This window comes from Siphateles boraxobius, unplaced genomic scaffold (assembly GCF_051911475.1).
Source record: "Siphateles boraxobius isolate OS27281-9 unplaced genomic scaffold, OSU_SipBor_1 22, whole genome shotgun sequence".
Taxonomy (NCBI): domain Eukaryota; kingdom Metazoa; phylum Chordata; class Actinopteri; order Cypriniformes; family Leuciscidae; genus Siphateles; species Siphateles boraxobius.
Window position 1 is genome coordinate 8,553,956 of NW_027508833.1, and position 24,731 is coordinate 8,578,686.

The window sequence follows — 24,731 nt, forward strand, 5'->3', positions numbered from 1 at the left end:
CTGTTAAGAGGTTCAAAAACGCTCTTTATGTCCATGCCCCCATAGCTGCCGTTTTAGCTGGGTGGGAGCTCTGGGCAATCGCGGTCGCGGTCGCAGCTCCGCGTAGCAAGCACCAATCCGTTTTTTTTTTTTTCTTCTATAGTCAGTACTCACAAAGGTCTAACGATCAAGATTAACTTAAAAATTGCCCGGAGTTCTCCTTTAAATTTGTTCATCATGTAAGGCGATCATGGCTCTTCAGAAGACTTGATGCATAAGGATTTATTTTACGACCTCTTTATCAACGTTTTGAAGTTTCAGAGTTTTGGGTCAATAGACTTTCAATGGATGGACAGAAATCACTTAGATTTCATCAAAAATTTCTTCATTTCAAAGATGAATGAAAGATGAACGAAAGATGAACAAAAGATGAACAAAAGATGAACAAAAGATGAACAAAAGATGAACAAAAGATGAACAAAAGATGAACAAAAGATGAACAAAAGATGAACAAAAGTCTCACGGGTCTGGAACTACAAGAGGATGAGAAAATGATGACAATTTTAATTTTTGGATGAACTAACCCTTTGAACTATTAAAATTAGAAATATTGCTTTGGCAACAAACTAAACAAAAACATATATAAAAAACATTTTGGTTAATTGAAATAAATAAAAGGTGTATTTCAATTAAAATTACTTCAATTAACAAAACCCTTTTTTTTATACTTTTAGTTCATGACAACACTGGTCAACGGTCTGGTTGTGTGAGTCTAGTGGCAGGAAAATACAGACCTTGAAGTTGTTCTCTTTGGGTTTGCGTCTCATGATAATATTGAAGGTCTCATAGGGGTCTTCTGCCCCGTTCTGGATGCTGTTGGTCATGTCCTGCTGGTACTGGTTTGCGTCGAGCCAAACCCGAAACGTCCTGGTGTCTCCTCTTAGTTTGGGCTTCGGATCAGGACCTGGTGCAAGCATCAGAACACAATAATCAATACATCATATCTTTGTATATAAAAACATACTTCCTGAAAGTCAAGTCAACAGCACATTCAATCTTGTAACAATACAAAGATTTTTAAAGTAATCGTTTGACTATAAAACCATAAAATCAAAATGTAATTGAATGTCGCTTTGGATAAAAGCCTCTACTAAATGAATAACTGTAATTGTAATAAAGGAAATAAATATTCAGGACAAGGCACTAATCCACCTAAATTAGGGATCATTTGTTAAGTAAATTGACACTGAAATCACTGGAACAGAAATGACCAGTGATTCTAGACCACATTCCCAAGGTCCAACAATGAGGACGGCCAGGGGTCAATGTGTGAGAGAGATTTGGGCCAGTAAATGGATTTATCGCTCATCTTATCGGGTCAGAGCTGTGTTCATGGGCCGTGGGGATCTATCGCTCTCCTAGTTTCAGAGTGTAAAATGTCCTTCTCATTATAAACAAAGCATTTATTTAAATCAAGCTTCAAAAACAGCTTGTTTTGTTATTGAGTGATAGCGGGGCGAATACATTTGCATATGACTGCCTCCAGAGCAAGACATCGACAAATAGTTATCATTTAACGGATAACATTTACCTACACCGGACGTGAGTGTCACGTCTAGGGTTGGGTATTGGTTGGGTTTTATCCGATACCAGTACCTACTCTGTATTATTTAAACGTTCCGGTGCTTAAACGGTTCTTGAACCGGTACTTAAGATAACGAAACCCCACACACTTTGTCAAAAAATAATACCCTTTTATTTACAGGGCCAAACTGGACACAATATTAACTTAAATCTTTAAACAATATAAATACAAGTAATATATGGTAATAATAAATAAACCAATATAAAATAAAAATTCACATTTACATAGTATAAAATAAAACAATATTGTATCAAACAATGTAATAATACTGGAGATTAATAGAGATAACTACCAGGGTAATCTAATCTCGACATGGCTCCAGGTTCCCATGTTTTGTCTGCTTGAACCAGTCATGTAAGTTATCTGGTCGTTGCACTAGTTACGGCAGTGCTAAGCTTGGCGAGTTTGGTATTTCGTTCCCACTGCATCTTAGCTACGCAGCGTTGAGTGAACCTATGAAAGTACTCCAAACCGAATAGCGCGCGCACGGCGGAGAGGGAGAGAGCGAGAGACCTTGCGTGTGTGTGCGTGCCTCATGAAGCGCATGTAAGACAGAGAGTCAGGCACCGAAAGTTTCGTTCTTATTCGGTCTTGTTACTACTGTTTACGTCGGAACCGGTTCCCTATTGGCACCGCATTTCGGTACCCAACCCTAGTCACGTCAAAAGCAAATAGAGGCCATTATAATCACTGATGCGGTCTACACAGATACAGTATACAGTGGAGCTGCACGATTCTGGATAATTTTTTTTTTAATTTAACATTTAAAAAAAAAAATGTTATGTAAAATGGAGATCGGGATTCTCCCACAATTCTGAAGGGGGAAAAAAGAAAAACATTAGACAACTAAACAAAATAACATGCAAACTAGAGGTTCTGATAAAATGTTCATTGCTTTATTCTATTTAAAAATATATTAATTTGAACAAAAATAATTAAAATAAATAATTTGAACCAAATAATTAAAATAAATAATTTGAATGGAGTCAATGTCTTTTAAATTCATAAAAACATGTTTATTTATTGGATAAATTGTGAATAAATATGTTAAATGGATGATTCAATGACAAACACTCACTTGTTGCCACCTCCTGGCGTAACTATAAGCAATACATACATGTGTCAAAATACTTTCAAAAGTTGATTTATACACTTATTTCGATCACTAATGTAGAAATTGGCATTTGTATCCAAACTATAAACTTTACAGTACACTTTTTTTTTTTACTGTTATTTAAACGTTTGTAAAAAAAAGATTACATGTACATTTACATGCCCGCTGCTCTCTCCAGTCTAACGCAGATTTGAATGTTGCAGTGTGATGACCGTACTAAAGTCCATAAAGTCTTTGGTTTAAACCGTTTCACATCACAAGCATCAGCAGAACTTGAGAAGCACATGTTTTGTCGCTGCCATATCAATGAATGAGAGCATTCACATCAGGAGCGTGACAGCTGACCCTCTTATTCATTAACATGGGCAGCAATGGAGTGTTTTCCATTCATTCCTATGGAACTTGAGCTTCACGCTCGGTCCGCTCCAATGGAGACGCACGGTAATAGTCATAGCGAAATCATTGTCATTTAGGAATAAGGTGTCTTTAGGAATCTCAAGAGTGTTTGAATCGAGATCGCAATCTTTTAACAATTAATCGTGCAGCTCTAGTATACTAGCCTGACTACGTCAGACTTCCTACTTCCGCTAATTTCATTTCGCTCCTGTAGTCAGTCTGAGATAGCAGCCTATCTTTCTGTTTTCCACCGGCCTGAAAACAGCCTGGCCAATCAACGAACAGAGGGCGGGCTGAAAGCCGTGACGTATTCGGTAAGCGCCGTGTTTAAGATTAGGTCAGGGAAATCGAAAACGACCGCTGATATGGAGACGCGGATGCAATTCGCTCTGTTGTGGAGAATATTCCCGGCATTAGCAAACTGAAGCCCGAACACGATGAGTGTGTATTAAACATTTTGAATGGAGGTGATGTTGTGGCCCTACTCCCTTTGGGAAAAGTTTAATTTATCAACTATTACCGATCGTCAGCGAGAGACTGGGGAGCCTTTTGACAGGTCAGTGTCTCTTTTCTTTTCCAGGTCTTAAATACCGTAAAACTTCAAATAATAGCCCGGGCTTTTATTTGCCCAAATCGTCGAACTGCACCGGCTTGTACTTGAGTTAGGCGTCTAACTTATATGAGACAGGCCTTTATAGTTGAGATGTTGTTCATTGAGATGTTGTTCCTAGAGTCTATAATCTCTAAAAATCTCCAAATGCTCCACGTGAAACCGCGGTCTTCCGACCTCTTACTATCTTGTCGATTGATTTTTATGAATATGCGCGAGGGAGAGAGAGCAAGACAGCGCTCGTGTTGTTTGTAGACGTGGGAGTGCGCGCGCGCGGCCGGGGCTCTCTCTCTCTCTCTCTCTCTGCTCGTTTGTGCCCTGTCAAGCGCAGCAGTCATTCTATTACATCACTCACAGATCAAAAAAGTCGTTTACAGCCATGTTCACTCGGGTATTTCGCTCGCATCATCAAGTGTTTACAGTGGAAGTTCGATCATAGATTTGAGTTCGATGCATGATGTCTGTGGTTCGATGCGGCTGTGTCGGCGCATAACATGCGTCATAAACAAACTTATCTGATTGGCTTACGGGTAACCAATGATTTTAAACTCTAGTACGCGCCCCCTAGCGAGAGAGAAAACACTTCTCTATTATGCTATCCCAGACTCTGTGTACGAAGCAAAGTGAAGTAGCAGAGTCTGGTATTACCAGGCTACTAGTATACAGATGTGCGTTCAGTTTCTGACATACTCCTCACACTTGAGTCTGCCGACAACAGGACAAACGGAGGAGTAAATAGAAGTGTTTTGACACGTCCAGTTTAAACAGCTGGTTTGCTTCTCCATCGAGACTTCAGAAGGATCCAAGCGTAAAGAACAAGAGGATGGTTTATTTTAATCCTGTCCTGGATCCAGTCAGAGGATTACAGACAATTATAATTCAAGCACTTTATTCAAAAACCAAGCACTTTCCAAAGGTTTCCAACAACTGTACGAACCCTGTTCTGACTTTTGCTCAGGAATCTCATGAGAGTCTGTCTGTATGTTGACTAAACAGAAAACTGATCATAAGGTTTCAGAGCTCCAGACTGCGACCAATTGGTTGCATTTTGCGACCATTTTTCCTGCCGCTGCGACCAAATATTTATTTAGGTCGCACTGGCGCGACCACAAAGTTGCCGAGCTGCGAATGCAAACAAAGTGATAATGGGACGAAAATGCGCTACTCATTTCATTGACCGTTTATTAGTTCGGACCAATAATAGAGTGCGCAGCGCCCAGAACTTGCACTTGCCGATCTCGATCACGCGACAGTTACTAGGAGATCCAGTGAAGAAATCCATTGACTTTGCCTCAGAATTAATAACATCATCGCTCCACGATCCAGTGAGAAACACTACGATTCGAGTTCTCTGCTATAAACCATAGATCAGCGCTGACGTGGAAACCAGGAGAAACACTTAAAGAAGGCTTTCAGTTCACAAATCAGCAAAATTCACCATGGATTTATGTTAATGTAGTAACTCTAAACCATAGGCGTAGCCACGGGTGTGCCAGGGTGTGCCGGTGCCACCCACAGTGGCAGCCGGCACACCTAAATTATATGCAGAATTCTTTTTTAAAGTTTTAATTAAAACATTTTTCTAAACTTGGACTATTGTTTACTTAAAATATTTGTACATCACAAATGTATTTTAATTTTTAAATTGTTATCGTTAAAAAAATATCTGCCGACATTCGGACTGCCAACCAATCCGCAAACAGCCGCTGACTGGTAATACGGTTGTGCTGTTGAGGCTCGTGCAACCTCATGAGGAGAAATGGATACAAATGAGCGCAGATCACACAAAGAAACTTAATGAACAGAGCGGTTAAAAAATTAATGTGGAGTTTTTATATTTATAACATATGATATGATACAGTTAAGCAACATCACAGTGACCACGAGTGCTGAATACCATCACGATTGAAAATGTGACACTGATTTCATATGACAGTTCAATAAACAAGTAATCAATATCAAGTAACTTACATTTTAGACACAATATTGACTGTTTTTTTCTATTTGAGCAGCGAAAAATAGTTCCAAACAAACATCCCAAGAACCACAGCGCATCTCACCAGAACATATAATTGCATTAATTAATGATTTAGCGCTTTGAATGAATCGATTGAGTCAAAGATTCAATGACCCATTAAACAACTGCCTCATTCCTGAACGATTCAGCCGTTTGAACGAATCATTTGAATAAATGACTCAATAACTCACTCATTAAGACGGTCACCTGCCGCTCCCTGCTGGTGGTTTAGTTTCGTGTTTAAAAGTACAGGCTATAATTGTTTCCAATATGTCATTGTATCTTCAAAAAATATTTAAAACAATCTCATAACATTATTTAATGCGGTTGTAATTTTTCAGTATAAATTAATTAATTTGATTGGTAACAGCATAGTGTCTTATTATTTCAATTGAATTTATTGATCAAATCTAAGAATTTAAAATGAAAGATGAAGCATAGGCTACATTTAAACCGATTTCTGGCTTTTTACTTGGACTAGAGAATGGCCAATTTACTTGTTCGAATGACAAGCACATGAAAAGCCTTAATGTTGAGCCCTGAGTTATATTTTATATAGGGCCTACTGTATAGGCCTAGTATTGTGTTTATGTGGCGAGCCTGAGTATAGTTTTACTCATCAGCCCAGTCTAAGTTAGTGATGCGCCGGGTCCGGGTTTTTTTGCACATTAATTTGACAATAAATGTGGCACACCCAGTATTTCTTACGCACACCTAGAGACGCTTTTCTGGCTAAGCTAGTGCTCCAAACATAACTATGGTATTGTGACAGAAATAGTCAAACGCTTACAAGTACTACACATCTTTTTCTAGAACTTCAAAACTATAATATCATAAATGTTATTTTTAATGTGATGACCAACACATTTTTTGTTTTTCCTTCAAAGATTGTCCTAAAAACTAAAAATGTTAAGATGTAGGAAAAGTCTTATTTAAACACTTATTTAAAATTAAAATAAATTACCATTGTAAACAGTAGGATGCTTATTGAATATTTTCACTCCCTAGTATATATTTTTTTACTCGTTTTGCTTTTTAATTTATATTAAGACAATATGAATGATAATAATTAAAGTTAATTTCATCTACACCCTAAAGCGTAGTGCTTTATTTGTCAGCCCCAGTGCTACCAGATATGTGTTGTAGAGCTCAGTGTCTCGGTGCTGCTGCCCTCAGATGTTAGTCTGGAGCCCTGTGAACTTAAAATAAAACTGAACATTGTAATATCTGTATGTTAAGTCTATTATTAAAGAATTTGTCAGTATTACAGTTATTTTGGGGGAAATTTGAATAACTGCATTGCAAGCTGATGTAAGGTGTGCCCCTACATTTTCTGCTTGCGCTCCTAAAAATTTCAGTCAGGGGCTACAGCGCTCCTTGTAAAAAAAGTCAGTCTGGAGCCCTGGGTTTAGTGAAGTCAGTAAACAGTCTTACCCTCCTCGATGACGCGACCCTTATCGTCCAGCATGCCCTGCACCTCACAGCCTCTCACGTACACCAGACCGGCCTGATCCACAAACGGCTGCCGGCGCTCAAAGCGTGTGCCGTACGGCAGGTTGGGCCGCACCGTGATCAGGAAGCAAACGTCGTGTTTCCGCAGACCTGGAACAACAAACCATGATGTGAAGAGATTGAAGGATTAAGTGAGCATAATCATTTTAACGTGCTGAAGAAATGCCAAGGAGTGCGGTTTGTGCGAGTTTTTTTAGTTCATATTTTTAAATGGATTTTATTTTGTGTTTTCATTTTATACATTTATAAATTAATATACTTTAATTAGTTTATGTGGCATTTAGATTTTTTGTAAATGTGTTGTGCTTTTGTAATTTTTATTAATTTTATTAAATTATTAAATTAATATATAGTTAGGGCCCGAGCACCGATGGTGAGAGGACCCTATTGTTTTTGCTGCGTTTATTTTTATTCTTCTTCTTCTCCAAAGTGAATCGCTTTTTTGAGGGCTTAAAAATGCTCGAAAACTCATGAAACTTTGCACACGCTTCAGAAGTGGTGAAAATGTACATTTGATATGGGTTTCAGAATTGGGTGGGGCAAAATGGCTCAATTGCTGATCCTCTTCAAATTTGGTGAGTGTAATCTTAAGGCCTTTGCGACGTTAAATTGCAAAGATCTTGAGTTTTCGTCGAAGGATGTGCCCCCGGCGGCCTGACAAATGTAGATGTGCAAACCCAATTTCAGCCTCTGGGTGAAATATGCATCATCAGAGAAGTTCTCTGTGAGTTCTGATGTTGCTAGGTAGGGCTGGGGTAAACGATTATTAACTAAACGATTAGTCGACTAATCTAACGGCTAATTTTTCTGCTGCTCGATTAATAAAAAAACATAATGTATCTCAAATAAATACTAACTAGTGTACTGAATTATGATACTATAAGCTGGCTAACGTTAGTCTAATGTTATGTATTTGAACACCGTCATAAGAACTCTATAACTCTATAACCAAAAACGTGTTATTAAAATATTTTTTACAAAAAAATTTTATCATAGAGAATGTTTAAATACTAATAACAGCTTACGAGGGAAACGTAGGCGGAGTTAGTGGTGCTTCGGAGGCTGCTACTGCTGGAGATGATTCGGGAGAGGTCTGTGCCGCTTTACCGATCAGAGCGCGCGCTGACACGGAGTAAAGCCTTGTTTAAACTCGACGAGTCCGCACGAGCGCGAAAGTGGGCGCGGCAAAAATGACGCATTGGCTGCCCAAGACCGGAAAGACCCCATTTCGCTTGGCTGTGTGCAGGGCTTCTTTTGTAACAGCGCGTGCGGCGCCGCAACCGAGGATGAACGACTTCAAGCCGAATCTGCCCGAGCATGTACGTCTCACCGCACCGGCACCCAGTTTGCGTGTCTAAATTGCAACGTTTTTTTTTTTGTTAAGGGTCTGTTTACTGTGTGTAATTCATTTAATGGAAAGCACATTGATTTCTAGCTGTCTTCATCCTCCATTCTGCAATGTTTCGGTCTCCCACGTGTGGTGGCGAGCTGTACCGCTGGAAACGGTGCAAAAAATTTATTTTGATGTCGAAGCGTCGACATCATCGACGCGCAGCTACAGCACTATTGCTAGGCAACCACAGAAAGCCTGCAGTAACTCAGACATACAATGTCCAATCTGCCCCAAATATCACATGTTTGAAAAGAGTTCTGTCCTGAATACATGACCATGCTCATATTCGGTTATAGCAATAGCGCCACCTGCTGGTGGCAGAAAGTGTGGCAAATACAAATTACTTTAAGTCCTTCTATATTTACGTACTGCCCACTGTGCTCTGTTTTCCTAAAGCCGCCAGGTGGTGGTGGCACGGGTGCGAGGGCCCTTTTCATCGCTGCTTGCAGCTTTAATTTTAACAGTTTTTAGTTTATAGTTTAGTTAACATTAGTTAACTACCTCAGTTAACATGAACAATACTTCTACAGCATTTATTAATCTTTGTTAAATGTTAATTTCAGAATTTACAAATACATTATTAAAATCAAAAGGTTGTATTTGTTAGCATTAGTTAATGCACTGTGAACTACCATGAACAAACAATGAACAGCTGTATTTTTATTAACTAACATTAACAAAGATTAAGTAATAGAGTAACAAATGTATTACTCATTGTTAGTTCATACATTAACTAATGTTAACTAATGAACTTTACTGTAAAGTGTTACCATTTAGTTTTAGTACTTCAACTTAATCTAAACGAAAATGTTGCCGTGCCTAGATACTTCAGTTCAGCTCAAGCTTTGCTAGGAGTTTGCAACGGTGGTTTTTAAAAGTGTTGCCAGTGTTTGCAGAGACAGAGAAAGAGCCGTTTACCCTCCCATTCGTTTTTGATGTGATCTCGGATGTTGAGGTTGAGGGTGACGTCAGCACGGACTCGGGCAGGCCAGTTCTCCCCGATGTTTGGCTTGGCCACCTCCACAATAGAGAATGACAGTATGGTCTGAGCCATTCGAGCCCATCCTCCAAACACCACTCCTCCATACTCCGACTGCCTGCGTGACAGAGCCCTCAGCGTTAGCACAACACACACCATATCACAAATGAGCATGTTCACACTGTTCTTTACATTATAGTGAAGTCAATGCTGACCAGTAGTTGTCAAGCTACAAAAATGAAATGAAATGAAAAAAAAAAAAAAAAAAACATTTCAAGTCTTCTGAAGTGAGAATATGGAGGTTATTCAGTGACAATCTCTGCAGTGGTTCTCAGCAAACCTGGCATGACACCACATCTGAATACATTACATTTACAGCGATGAAGATTTTTATCAGCGAATAATAACTTCTTGTCTAAAGCTATCATATAACTTCAGAAGTTCTTGTGTGCAGAAGCGGCACACAAATCATATTGACTTTTTTTAAAATCATTTCTGGAGTTTGACAGTGATTCATTTTTTACTGGATATCAAAATTCTGCTAAACATCTGGTTTTGTTTTCCACAGCAGATCATGCAGGTTTGGAGCACCATTTAAGTGAGTAAATGAAGACTTTATGGTAACACTTTGCAATAAGGTTTCATTTGTTAAAAGTGCACTATGTTAGATTTTTGCAGTAAAATAATCAAAAGCCACTAGGCCAGTGTTATATATTTTGTTACATTTTATCCCAAATGTTTCTAACTATTTGTAAATCGTGTAAAAATAGCGATTTAAACAAATGAAACAGTACGTGTGAGCAGGTGTGAGAGAGTCGCCAGTCAATGGCATCATATCCGCGTTACCCTCCGTTTCCACTTTCACTGCAGTAGAAACTATGGCAACATAGTCTCGTGGGCAAATGCGGAAGTTGTAGCGTCTATCAAGCAACTAGCTTGTTTTGCGCAGTCGTTATGGAACACAATAATTCTTTACTATTTGCAGCTGGTTCTGTTGACAAAGACCCATAAACATAAACGAAAAAGTCAACGTACGGGTCAACCAAACGACCCAAGACGATTTTGGTACAAGACGAGAAATAAAACCAGGATCAACATCGGTATGGCATTTCCTAAATGGAGAGAACTTCGTGACAAACTTCAACTAGACATAGACCTCGATCTTGGATGTGTTTTAATAGAGTGATTGGTTGGATTCCTTTACTGACAGAAAACTTGAAGACACAGAAGACGGTGTTAGTTTTATTGTTTGAATGTCTTGTTGTAAATGCATATGATGTGAAAAATGGTGAGGTCACGACGTTGTTGTTGTTTTGAATGTACGCCCTCTACCGGCAGTAAAAGTTAAATAGTACATCTTTAACATTAGCTCACGTATTAACTAACACAAACTAACCATGAGCAATACATTTGTAACTGTATTTGTTAATCTTTGTTAACAATTTACAGCTGTTCAATGTTTGTTCATGTTAGCTCACAGTGCATTGACTAATGTTAACAAATACAACTTTTAATTTTAATAATTTATTAGTAAATGTAGAAATGAATATTAACAAATATAAAACAAATGCTGTAGAAGTGCAGTTCATTTTTAGTTTGTTAACCAATGTGATTAACTAATGAATCAATATTGTAAAGTGTTGCCGACTTTAGTTTGGGTGAAAATAACTAGGCAATATTAGGCCTTTTACAGGTCTTTCTATGTTCATTCCCCAAAGGACTGAACTCTAAATGATGGTGAGACTGGCTCTTAACATGAAATATCAGTCAGTAACCAATCTGAATGATTTACTTAGATTTATAAGGCTCATGAGCAAGTTCAAGGCTGAATCTTTGAGTGACTCGTTTAAAAAAATGTTCATAAGAGTCGTTTGTTCATGAATCGGATATCACGACTCAGCAAGGATGTTTGTTGCTGAATGAAGGGACCCTCAAGATGATGGTAAATGGACTGCATTTATATAGCGCTTTCAACAGACCCATGGCCACCAGAGCGCTTTACATATTGCCTCACATTCACCCATTCATTCACTCATTCACAGACCGATGGCGGTGTCAGCCATGCAAGGCGCCATCCAGCTCGTCGGGAGCAGCTGGGGTTAGGCGTCTTGCTAATGGACACCTCGACACTTGGTCAAGTGGAACCGGGGATGGAACCACCAACCTTCCGGCTTGTAGACAACCTACATGATGATTGAATTTATTTGAAATGATGTATTTGCTACCATCTTAGTCTAAGAGCCCTGCTATGCTATGAAGAGAGGAGTCAAGCTACAGCATTAAAGGGGTCATATGAAGCGGTTTCATGTTTTCCTTTTCCTTTAGAGTGTAATTTATCTGTGCATTTGTAAGATCTGCAGAGTTACAAATCGAAAATTCTCCCACAAAGGGATTTATTCTGTCTAACAGAGAACAGACCTGCCAACAACACATCGATTGAAGTCCAGATATTACTTTCGGAATGCCTACATCACAATGTGAAATATTAGCATAAATTCCTTTCCAAAAGTATACGCAAGGAAAGAAGGCAAGGCTTCAGTGAACTGTAGTGCTGTCATCATGTCACGGAGACAATGTGTGTTTGGATGTGAAAGCGACGCTGTTTATGAGCAGTACTACACAAAAGATTGCTTGATTTCAGCACATTTTACGAAGGACACCTAAATAAATTAGAAATATACACTTCAGTATGTTTTTTAAACTGTATTTGATATTGTCACTTCAGGAAATAAGGTTGTTACAGTGAAGATGACAAACTAAACTGTTATAACATTGTAGCTGAAAGGTAAGAGAGTTGCCTCTTCATGATTGCTAAACTGGTCCCAGTCCATCTGCTTGATCATCCACATTTTCAGTATCCGACTCTGGCTCAAACTGCTCAGTAAACCCAACAACATTATTAACTCTGTGTGTAGAGTTGCTTTAGAAGCCTTGGAAGCTGATGCTCGCGGCTTTACATTTCTGACACGTGTTGAGGTGTTTGGCCAATCACAGCGCACTGGGTCAGTTGGCCAATCAGAGCACTCTGGACTTTTTGGAAGGAGGGGTTTTGTAGAAATAAAATTTTATTTTTTTACGTATTCCTGTTCTATTAAACCCAATAAACAAAATAATGACATTTTAAAATAGCATCACATGACCCTTTATCTCAAGTTTATTTGACATTTACAGAAACTGATCCTGTGTGTATCTACATCAAGAGGAACATAATTTTTCTTTTTATGATGACAATTTAGCAAAGCAACTGCAATGAATTCCCCCCACCCCAATTTCTTTTTTTTTTAATCTGCTTTCACTATCACTTGTCCATTTGCAGTAGATACTTCCTACATTCCCAAACGCTTCGTTCCCCCTTTTGAGAAGCCTTGGAGCAAACTATGGGAATGTGCCTTCAGAAGTCCATTTGGGTACACAAATACATAATTTTTTTGTTAAGATGCTAAAAATGTTTCACAAACCATGGCTTCATCCGTAGTACAACGTCCTCGATATCCTGCCGGATTTCATAGGTGGACTCCAGTCGGAAGAGGTTGAAGTTTCTCAAAAGGTAGTCATGCAGGGTCAGAAACTGCAGGTTCAGCTTCGGTAGAGCTAAACAACCTTCAGATTCACAAACAACAACAAATTTTACTGAACTTTTTAGGTTTAATTTTTTGAAATACAGTGATGAACCGAACTAAATTTTGCACCAAAATAAAAGTTTCCATTAAAATGAAAATGTAATAAAAAAATTATGTAATAACCAATAAATACAAATTAATTTAATAATGATACTTGTATATTCGTAAATAATTTGTATATAAAATGTTATTTGCACACAAGGCAGCTTTTACTTCAACTTTTTAATTAAAGAATTATGTTTATACTCTTTCTTTTTGAAATATAAACATGTAAACCGTGTTAGTCAATGATTTGAGCCCTCCAAAACGGCTTCAAACCAAAAATGATTTTTCAGCTGAATATTTTCAGTTGCATCACTATTAAAATAATAGTTTTGAATCGGATATTACTACAGGAAAAGTTAAATAAAAAATTATAACATTATGTACTCATCACTGCAAACACACACAAAAGAGGGATTTTTATAATTTACACAAATTAGCACCAATGGAGTTTGGAATTAATGACGTCACATTTGGCACATATTCAAACATATTCAAGTTTGGTGGAGGGGAAGACTATCATGGAATAATGACTTAAATATGTGAATATTACTTCCATACACAAAAAATAATATTTTATTCATGTGGGCAACTTTTATGATATTTTTATGTATCTTTTGTGTTTGAAATACATGGTCACTATTAACTGTTAGGAAAAGAGCTGTTTGAAATAAACTGTGACATTACCCAAAAATTTTGCATACAGTGGAATACCAGTAACATGTATAAAAATTAGGGGACCAAAAATTATTCAGAAACTTTGACCTGATCATGCGTTTTTTCTTTAATTGCTAATGCGACCTTTTTACACCACAGACTGAACAAAGTGAAGCATTGCTTGGTAATTTGTTGAGCTAAATTGGTATTAACTAATTGTGTAGTTAAATTTAACAGCTGACAGATATTCAACATAATTCATCTGTGAGACAGTCTAACAGAAGGATGGACAAAACCAGTGAAATATCAACTGATTTGATAACTGAGTTCTTGTCATATTTTATTACCATTTTCTAAACAATAGCAAATAAACTGTGATAGTGTGAGAAATGTTGAAGGTGTCTGAATACATTTTGGTTTTGACTGTATATGGTATATTTCAGTGGTTCTCAAAGTGTGGGGAAACTGCAAAGAAACTGCAGGGGCGGCACAGGAGATCAGCAGAAAAAAGAGGGGGAAAAAACAGCCGTACACTTAATCGTTCTTCTTCAGACCATTGACTTGTCACCGCTGGAACAAGCCCAACATAGAAGTTGCTCGCTGTAGAAAGGCACCTCTTCAGCGGACTGAAACTCAAGCTGCTATTGTGAACTCGCCACTCTGCTGCTGTGCTATTGCAAACTATTGCAGGTGTTTTTCATTGCACGTTTTTTTTAATTAAAAAAATCTTTCCGTTTTTATTTATTAAATTTTGGGGGTGGGTGTGGTAAAAAAAAATTTAAGGGGGGGCGCAAAGAAAAAAGTTTGAGAACCACTGGTATAATTAGTATAGTGATATGCAGTTAACTCAATCAAAGCTGCCTACCTTCTCCTGAATAGTACTCTGTGGGAACAATGTTCTCGTCCCAGATGATCTTCTCTGTGGGATATAGAGGCATCTGGTTGAGCTGTTCAATCTGGGAGATCCGTCTCTCATGGTGGGAAACCTGAACAGAAGTGAGAACGGTTTCATGAGCTTTGTTTTCTCTCAGCCAGCTCCTCCATGAACCACCACATCATCTGCCTGCTGGACGAATCACGCTGTGCTATCACAGTTTACCCTTCAAACACAGCAGACAGCCAAATGTAGACTATACATGCATCACAGCGCAAAGTGGGCCAATCGCATCCAATGAACATTTGAAGAGCCATGCATGTATTCATCACTTCAATGAGCTCATTGTTTCTGCATTAAATTAATACATTGTTTAAATGAATACATTATTAGCGAACTATGTGATTTGTATATGTATTAAATTAAACATTTAATATTGAACAATAATATTGATCTGCTGCATTGGCAGCATTGCATGAGAACTGATCTGAGCTGGACGATGACATCACGGTTTTCTCCAGAACGGCTATATATACAGGTCCTTCTCAAAAAATGAGCATATTGTGATAAAGTTCATTATTTTCCATAATGTAATGATAAAAATTAAACTTTCATATATGTAAGATTCATTGCACACCAACTGATATATTTCAGGTCTTTTATTGTTTTAATACTGATGATTTTGGCATACAGCTCATAAAACCCCAAAATTCCTATCTCAAAAAATTAGCATATTTCATCCGACCAGTAAAATAAGTGTTTTTAATACAAAAAAAAGGTCAACCTTCAAATAATTATGTTCAGTTATGCACTCAATACTTGGTCGGGAACCCTTTTGCAGAAATGACTGCTTCAATGCGGCGTGGCATGGAGGCAACCAGCCTGTGGCACTGCTGAGGTGTTATGGAGGCCCAGGATGCTTCGATAGCAGCCTTAAGCTCATCCAGAGTGTTGGGTCTTGCGTCTCTCAACTTTCTCTTCACAATATCCCACAGATTATCTATGGGGTTCAGGTCAGGAGAGTTGGCAGGCCAATTGAGCACAGTAATACCATGGTCAGTAAACCATTTACCAGTGGTTTTGGCACTGTGAGCAGGTGCCAGGTCGTGCTGAAAAATGAAATCTTCATCCTCATAAAGCTTTTCAGCAGATGGAAGCATGAAGTGCTCCAAAATCTCCTGATAGTTAGCTGCATTGACCCTGCCCTTGATAAAACACAGTGGACCAACACCAGCAGCTGACATGGCACCGCAGACCATCACTGACTGTGGGTACTTGACACTGGACTTCAGGCATTTTGGCATTTCCTTCTCCTCAGTCTTCCTCCAGACTCTGGCACCTTGATTTCAGAATGACATGCAAAATTTGCTTTCATCCGAAAAAAGTACTTTGGACCACTGAGCAACAGTCCAGTGCTGCTTCTCTGTAGCCCAGGTCAGGCGCTTCTGCCGCTGTTTCTGGTTCAAACGTGGCTTGACCTGGGGAATGCGGCACCTGTAGCCCATTTCCTGCACACGCCTGTGTACGGTGGCTCTGGATGTTTCCACTCCAGACTCAGTCCACTGCTTCCGCAGGTCCCCCAAGGTCTGGAATCGGTCTTTCTCCACAATCTTCCTCAGGGTCCGGTCACCTCTTCTCGTTGTGCAGCGTTTTTTGCCACACTTTTTCCCTTCCCACAGACTTCCCACTGAGGTGCCTTGATACAGCACTCTGGGAACAGCCTATTTGTTCAGAAATTTCTTTGCGTTTTACCCTCTTGCTTGAGGGTGTCAATGATGGCCTTCTGGACAGCAGTCAGGTCGGCAGTCTTACCCATGATTGCGGTTTTGAGTAATGAAACAGGCTGGGAGTTTTTAAAACCCTCGGGAATCTTTTGCAGGTGTTTAGAGTTAATTAGTTGATTCAGATGATTAGGTTAATAGCTCGTTTAGAGACCCTTTTCATGATATGCTAATTTTTTGAGATAGGAATTTTGGGTTTTCATGAACTGTATGCCAAAATCAATCATTAAAACAATAAAAGAAAGACCTGAAATATTTCAGTTGGTGTGCAATGAATCAAAAATATATGAAAGTTTAATTTTTATCATTACATTATGGAAAATAATGAACTTTATCACAATATGCTAATTTTTTGAGAAGGACCTGTATATATATATATATATATATATATATATATATATATATATATATATAAATATATTAACTAAATCAATAACTTTTTTACAACAAAAATGAACCATCACTGAACTTACTTAAGCTGGACTGTAACGCTATTTTCTTCTAGAAACAAACTCTGTTGGATTATTTTCCTGTTATCTCTGTGAAGCTGCTTTGAAATAATTTGTATTGTAAAAAGCACTATATAATTTTTTTTTAATAAATAAAAGAAAAGTATATTTCTGAAATACATAACTTGAACAGAGATAAACCTCACTCTAAATTGTAATGTGGACTCATTTTCTGTAAGCTGCTTTGAAAAAATATGTATTGTGAAAAGCGCTTTACAAATAAATATAAATTGAATGGAAAAAAAATTAATACAGCATCATCAAAAGCTTTTTTGTGTTTTGAAACAAGTACAAACGTAAACATGTTTTCCAGCACACAATCCGTACAGATTTTGCAGGCAAATCAAAATGTTTTTGTGCGTTTGTAATTTATCGTAAACTGTGAAGTGCAAATCCCACAGTCTCAAAGCCTTTCTTAAAATAAATTATGGCCTACGCACTACACTTTTAAAAGTCTAACTTTCTGATCACTATAAATCCATTCCATTGTGTTCAAAATCCAAATGAGCAAACGCTGCGAGACAACTCATAAACATTAAACAATTGCAATGAGAAAATGAGTCGGGCGGCTCACGTGGGACGGCGCTTTGAGAAAATCAAACGAATTAATCAGGAGTGTTGGGGCAGCTTATCCTGTTGAAGCTTAATGAAGTGTTTTATCTGGTTTGTGACCTGCGCTAACTCTATTGTGGGCCGCAGATTTCAGCTGCTCAAGGAAACGCTGAACGCTCGAATGACCGGCCTGACACCGCCTCCAGCGCAGCGACAGCATTAAAGAGGAAATGATCCAGTTCTTGATGACATTTGGAGCGAGTAATTAAAACATGCCAGAGCAGGACCACCAATGGGTCTAAAACATCTATAAAAGTGACAATTAAAGCAGTCAAACACTAATAGAACTTACAAATTGAGAATGTAGCAAATAGAATCTAATCCACAATCCACAGCTCCAGTGAATTCGTGCAAAACCTTTGAAGCATGTTTGTCCCCCGACACTACACTACAGTGAGCTGAACTGAGACAAACTACACGGAGATACACACTTTTGTGTGTGTTGAAATTGTTTGTGTTGAAATTGTATATAAAGTATAGGTTTATTAATATATCGCAATACAAAAATGCAACTATATGCATTGTGGATAGTTCAAACAAAATGAAAATTACTATGTGAGAAAAAAAATCAAGTTTACAGACTTTAAGTGTTGAACGTAATGAATATAATGTATAATAATGCAATGGGGGGATATTTGTGGGTCCTGATAACGCCAAATGTCTGATGTTACCAGTAAAAAGTGACTAAATATATTTAAAATAATGTAGGCCAGTGAAAGAGTGCAAGCACATTCGTCTAAAATAATTCTGCATTTTGAGCTTCAGAATAATGAATAGTTATTCTGGTGTCTCTATTGTCCTGTGCTTTGAGTTTCCAGCACCTAGTCCAAACCTATTAATTTACACACAATGTAATACCAAATTTAGCGCTTAACTCAACAGGTTTTTTAAACCTTTTACCAAATGCAAAAAAAGGCTCAGGACCAAGGGGTTTTTCAGAAGCTATCGCGGTCTGATTTCAGGGTTGCTTTATAGTTTCCTGGTCTATGACGTAACCTATGTCGTAGCGGGCTTCCATTGGACTGATTTTACACGTGCTTCACGACGTAATCACGCAGAGCGTTCCGACCGCGTCTCAAACGCAGCGTCTCGTTCCCTATCAGGGAACCAGGGTTACATACGTAACCTGAGACGTTTCCAAAATTCCACTTTTTTTCCCCCTTATTTTGTTATTTTCTATAATTTTGACGACTGTGGTGGCTCATGCCAACTTGTTACCTTTATTGTATTAGCAAATAGTAGTTGGGACTGCTAATAATAGCCTTACCTTATACTGTTATTCATCAGTGTAAAGTGATATTCTTACAATTTATGTTTATGTTAAGTAAAGAGGCTTATTACTTGTACTTGTGTATGTCAACTAGGGATGTCATGAGAACCGATATTGAGAACCAATTTGCTTGGTTCAAATTCCTTAATTTAGTTTTAAATGTGGGTCCCATGACCAAACCAGTTGAGAACCACTGATATAAAAATAAATCGCTTATTGTTAATTCAAGTTAGATAATGCATTTACTAATGAGGCCTCATTGTAAAATGTTACCAACTTTTCTATATACATCCAGGTGTCTGTTACATAAACATATGTGAAAGGAAGGTTTGAATAGGTGTTTGTGTGAACGTGGCGTCACCAAATGATCTCAGTCACAAATGTGTGACACTATGCTGTAAACTATAAACAATCACAAAAATGTACCCGTTTGTTTATGTTCTATTAGATGGGCCTATTTTTTATGACTTGCCAGTTAGGGCTGGGCGATATGACGATATAATCGTATATCGACGATGTCTCGCAAGTATCGCGATGTCGATTACAACAGCTGTTTCCAGACGATAATCGTCAATATCAAAAAATGACATTTCATATAGCCCTATAGTTATACACATATTTATTCACATACAATAACATGAATTAAATATTTTTTATAGGCTAATTAGTAGGATTAGGAAAAGAAAATCGATTCTACCTGATAGCATTCTTTAAGCCCAAGACAAATTTTCTCTCCTAATTTTTTCACTGAGTGCAGCCTTAGAAACTGGCCAAAATGGAGTGCTTGGCAGAAAAGCATTTCTGTCATATTTCAAGATGTGCCTACCAGCAGTTCCAGAAGAAACTCTTTCTCGTAGGCCGTTTCTTCTCCGTCGGGAAGCTCCGGCAGGAGACACAGGTATGCCGACACCCGGTGGAGGGTATTGGGACTACAGACAGAGAGATGAAGAGGGAAAAATGGGTCAAAGATGAATAGAAGCGGACAGTGTTGTTTCAGAAACAAGCTAAAGAAGGTTGTCTTAATAACAGGCATTCAATCACACCTTATAAAATTGTACACTACTTGAACAAAACTCATCATCATTTTAAATCAATAACTGGCAAACACAACCAATTCACAATTTAAGTCATTTGCTAAACCAAAGCATTTGAGTTTTTCTAAATCTATCAAACAATAAAATTGTCACACTTCATTTGCACTTCTGATTATATAAGATATCATGACATCCTCCATCCGCCACTAATGTCATTATAACATTTTTAGTAGCCTGTTTTATCAAATATTTGGACAGATGTAGGCTAAACAAGAAAAAAATGATAAAACTGGGTAATTCAAAGAACGTACAGGATGTTTTAACTCGTTCCCTGCCATTGACGAGTTTTCCCGGGTTTCCATGTTTATGCGGTAGGGGGCACTGTTACGCATCTTCTGGAAAAGTACAGCATCTTTTTGCAGTGCGAATGCTTACACTTTCGAGCAGTTCAGAAATTATAAATCTATATCTATAATATAATAAGTCTGTAAATATAAATTATAAAGCCAGATTCTGGTGAATTTGTTAACTTTCACTTCGATTCACTTTCTCCCGTTGCTTCAAAGCTAGAAAGTTGAAAAACAAATTAAACATTTACACTCCATTTGTGATGTTTTTGTGTTAACACTGGTCATAAGAACGGTTATTGCAAGCGATTACCCTTGCAATGTGTTCTTAAGTCGGATAATATTAACAAAAACATCTCCACTCACTGCTATAGCTTCTTTGCACTGCTTTGCATTGCTGACATCACATTCCCATTCTCAATAGAAGCATTGCCTGTGCACGTCAACTAACCATCAAACAGCACATAAATCAAACCTGCCAAACGTTACTGAATGAAATGTCCACCCAGGATGAGCTATAGGACCGTATTTGCGCAAAACCTTTGCGATCTTTCCTAAATGTCACTATTTTTAATTGAAGGAGACGTAGGCGTGTTATCACAGCATTAATGGCAAGAAAAGCCCCATATACTTGTAAGTGGCACATATGAGGAGTTTCTGCATATTTTTAATTCGCCATTTAAAGGGTAATGGAAATGCGACTTGAAGCAAAAGGTGATCCGAGAGTGAAAGAGTAAAAAGTGATCTGCAAATCTTTCAAAGCTGCTAGAATGACAGGCTTTGGTGTTATTTGATAGAAAGATGGGTGTTGCTGAAGACTCGTTATGAAAATAAAAAAGCCTGTCTTTTTGCGCTACCTGCAGATTACCGTAGATTTCATAATAAGTGCACAGACTATCATTCAGCGTAGTTTTTAATGGGTCATGTAAAGATAAAATATTTTTTTTAAAAGGGTAATTGATTATGATTTCAATTTTCTAACTCTAGTTCGTGTGTAAAGTTGCTGTTTGAGCATAAACAACATCTTCAAAGTTACGACGCTCAAAGTTCAAAGCAAAGGGAGATATTTTCTTTCAAAGAAATCGCTCTTGAAGGACTACAACAAACGTCTGGTAGCGACTACAGGAGATTCCTCCCAGGTTAGTGACATCACCAACCCGGAAATTTACATAAACCCCGCCCCCGGAATACGATTTATAGATTATCATGACAGAATAGGCTAATCAATGACTAGAAGATAACTACACATCAGCTACATAAATTAATTAATAATAATTTGTTACATTTATATAGTGCTTTTTCTGGGTACTCAAAGCGCTTTACATGGAAGGGGGAATCTCCTCAACCACCACCAATGTGCAGCATCACCTGGATGATGCGACGGCAGCCATACTGCGCCAGAACGATCAATCTGATGGTTGCAATCCACTACCATTATAAAACTTGGAAGAGCTAGGATATTTATTAATATAACTCTGATTGTATTCATCTGAAAGAAGAATGTCATATACACCTATGATGGCTTGAGGGTGAGTAAATCATGGGTTAATTTTCCTTTTTAAGTGAACTACTCTAAGACAAGAAGAATTTTTTTCAAGTAAAAATGTTTGAATGTTATTTTGGTCATCAAAGATGAGTTTAAAGTGATAAAATGATTGACTACAGGGGGACTTAAACAACTCAGCAGCCGCCTCGTATCTCTTACCTGAGGTGGCCGAAGTGTTTGGTGAGGGACTCTCGAGTGTCCACGGCGGCCACATTAGACAGGGCAAAATCATTGAGCTCAGGGAAATGAGCAAACGCTGCTCTCTGAAATACAAACACATCAATCACAGACCTTCAAGTTTCAGAAGCATCTGACAGGTTTCATCATAGCCAACCAATGAATCATCACGGATAGGCTTGGGTATCGAGTATCGATTGGAAACCGGGACTAGCTTTGCGATTTTCCCGGAATCGTTCAAAAGTTTAAATTTCGATTCCTAGTTTCGATTCACAGTCCGCCGACCGGAAGAAGAAACCGCTGAACACCAACGAAGAAGCGTCTGCCAGAAGTGTTGGCATAACCGAGGGAAGCAACTCGAGAGTCGTCCTAACGCTGCGTTCACACCAGACGCGAATAGCAGGTCAAATTCGCGCCTACACGTCTAGTTATACGCTTGAACACTTTGAATCCATTCGCGCGTCAAGAGCGAGATTGACGCGTGTAAAAAATGAGTATTCGCATATATATAAACATAGACATTATAAACTGAAAAGCAGGCCTGTCCCCATTTGCGCCGCAGGATTTTTTTACGCGCGTAACACATCTTTGCATGGACTTAACATTGAAATCACTCGCGCCAGACGCTCTATTTGCGCCTGGTGTGAACACAGCATCAAACCAAGGCATGGATATGTTCCAAAAGTGCTCTCGATGCCATTCAGAACACAGGTTATTTCGCTGGTTGCTCTCTCCTCGCCAGATGACGAAGCTTTTACAAGTTGTTTCTTATTGTTTATTTGCTATTCTGCACCAGGTTAGCCCATCAGTGGGAGCACGGTAACATGTTTAAGTACCTGCAGCATCATACACTCATGTGTAAATGTGTTTCATGAGGTTTTCAAAAATAAAGCTCTCTTGAGGAAAGTGTACCCCTGTGAAAATATATTCATAATTTATCATATTTATATTCAAGTTCATAGATTTGATATTTATATTGTTGTTGAAAACAGCCCTGTGAGAAATTCATAGTAAAGTTCATAAAAAGTTCATAGAAATTGATGGAGAAGGTCAGACTATTTCCTTCAGAAAGGCCGTTGGTTAGCTAGCTCATTTAAAATATCCTAAACTTTTTTGACCCTGCCTCTTAAAAGAATCGGAATCGAGAATCGTTAGGAACCCGAATCGAAACAAGGAAACGTAATCGTTCAAATTCAAACGATACCCAACCCTAATCACGGACCAGATGAGTGTTACAGAACACACCAGCCTCTCTGGTGACGACTGATACACCATCAATGCTGATATGGGAACATTTGTAACTTTCCTTACTGAAACTGAGTGTTTTGGTTTGATGCATTAAAAAATCTATTTTAAAAAAAACGAGGGAAAGGATAATACAAATTTTTTTTTTATAGGTCAAATATAGTGAACATTATATATAATAGTACAAATCAGGGTTCCACTCTTTTTAACCAATGATTATCTATGACTTTTCCATGCCCTAGCATTTAACGTTTCATTATGAAAATGGCACCGAAATCCCAAAACCAGTGTGGTAGGAACACACTTTTTTAAAAGTCAACTACAACATTTTTTATATATATAACCACATAAAAACATCCAACCCTCAGTAGTGTTGACTAGTGTTTATCGCATTTGTTTCATAAATATGCACTGCAATTTTTTTTTTGAACAAGTTAATTGCAGAAATGCATCATCGATGGCGCTCTTGAATCAAAACTATAGATCTCTATGGAGCTATTCACACCGTGGCCGACCAATCGTGGTGCGACAAAGCAAGATTTTTTTCTTTACGACAAGTGTGGCGCTTTTTTGTCCCAGTTGCCCCGCGATGAAACGAGCCGTCGAATTAAGATTTAAGCTTACCCGAACTGCTGCCATTGAACAAAAGTGTGAGGAAGGTGGCGCTGTTTTGAAAACCTGTGTAAACACCGAAGAAAACTATTCCGGAAGAGAATGGATGTGGAGTTCTTTTTATCATTGGTGTCTGAGAAGAGATTTATTCTCACGTTTACTTGAATATTTCTATATACAGAATGTCACGTCTATTCATTTTCCACTGAATTATGCGTTCTGAAGAGCATTGTCCGTTTTCTTCCAGTGCGTCAGAGAGCACGTTCGCTCTAGATCTGCTAATCCCACCTCTCGTCTTTGTTTTTTATGATGTATTCTCGTAAGTATTAAAGATATTTTATGTTTCTGGTGTAGTACCAAACTTTACACTAATTTAATGCTGCATGTTGTGCCGTATACGATGTTAAAGGCGAACAGAAAAACCTACGAGATACATGCATGAGGAAAAATGCATTGTCAGCCAGCGCCACCTGGCTTGCAGGCGTACATTATTATATAATTAGCAGAAGGCCATCTATCATTTCGCTTTTGGTGTGAAAGCTCCATTTGTCAGCGATTCACCTCGCTTTATCGCATCGCGTTCAGTGAGAAAGAGCCTTTAGGCTACTACTCACATGCTTTAAATGAGAAGTCATGTTTGAGGTTCTGGTCATTCTTGACCCTCTCGAAATGTTCCCAGATTTTGGATTTTCTGCACAACGTTTCCACATGGATCAGCAGAGTTAACGATCTGGCACCATGACTTCACCAATTGTTGTTT

The 24,731-nt window shown here is 38.2% G+C and overlaps 1 protein-coding gene across 1 annotated transcript in view; it reads right to left on the reverse strand.

Annotated features, from left to right (window-relative positions):
- aqr (aquarius intron-binding spliceosomal factor) overlaps positions 1-24,731 on the reverse strand; it is a 71,248-nt gene that overhangs the window by 34,910 nt on the left and 11,607 nt on the right. The window contains exons 13-19 of the mRNA XM_077238569.1: positions 22,097-22,200; positions 19,837-19,939; positions 14,830-14,950; positions 13,104-13,245; positions 9,585-9,763; positions 7,196-7,363; positions 774-943 (exon numbers count right to left, since the gene is read on the reverse strand). Of these exons, the coding sequence (XP_077094684.1) occupies positions 774-943; positions 7,196-7,363; positions 9,585-9,763; positions 13,104-13,245; positions 14,830-14,950; positions 19,837-19,939; positions 22,097-22,200 (987 nt within the window). The remainder of the gene's footprint in view (positions 1-773; positions 944-7,195; positions 7,364-9,584; positions 9,764-13,103; positions 13,246-14,829; positions 14,951-19,836; positions 19,940-22,096; positions 22,201-24,731) is intronic.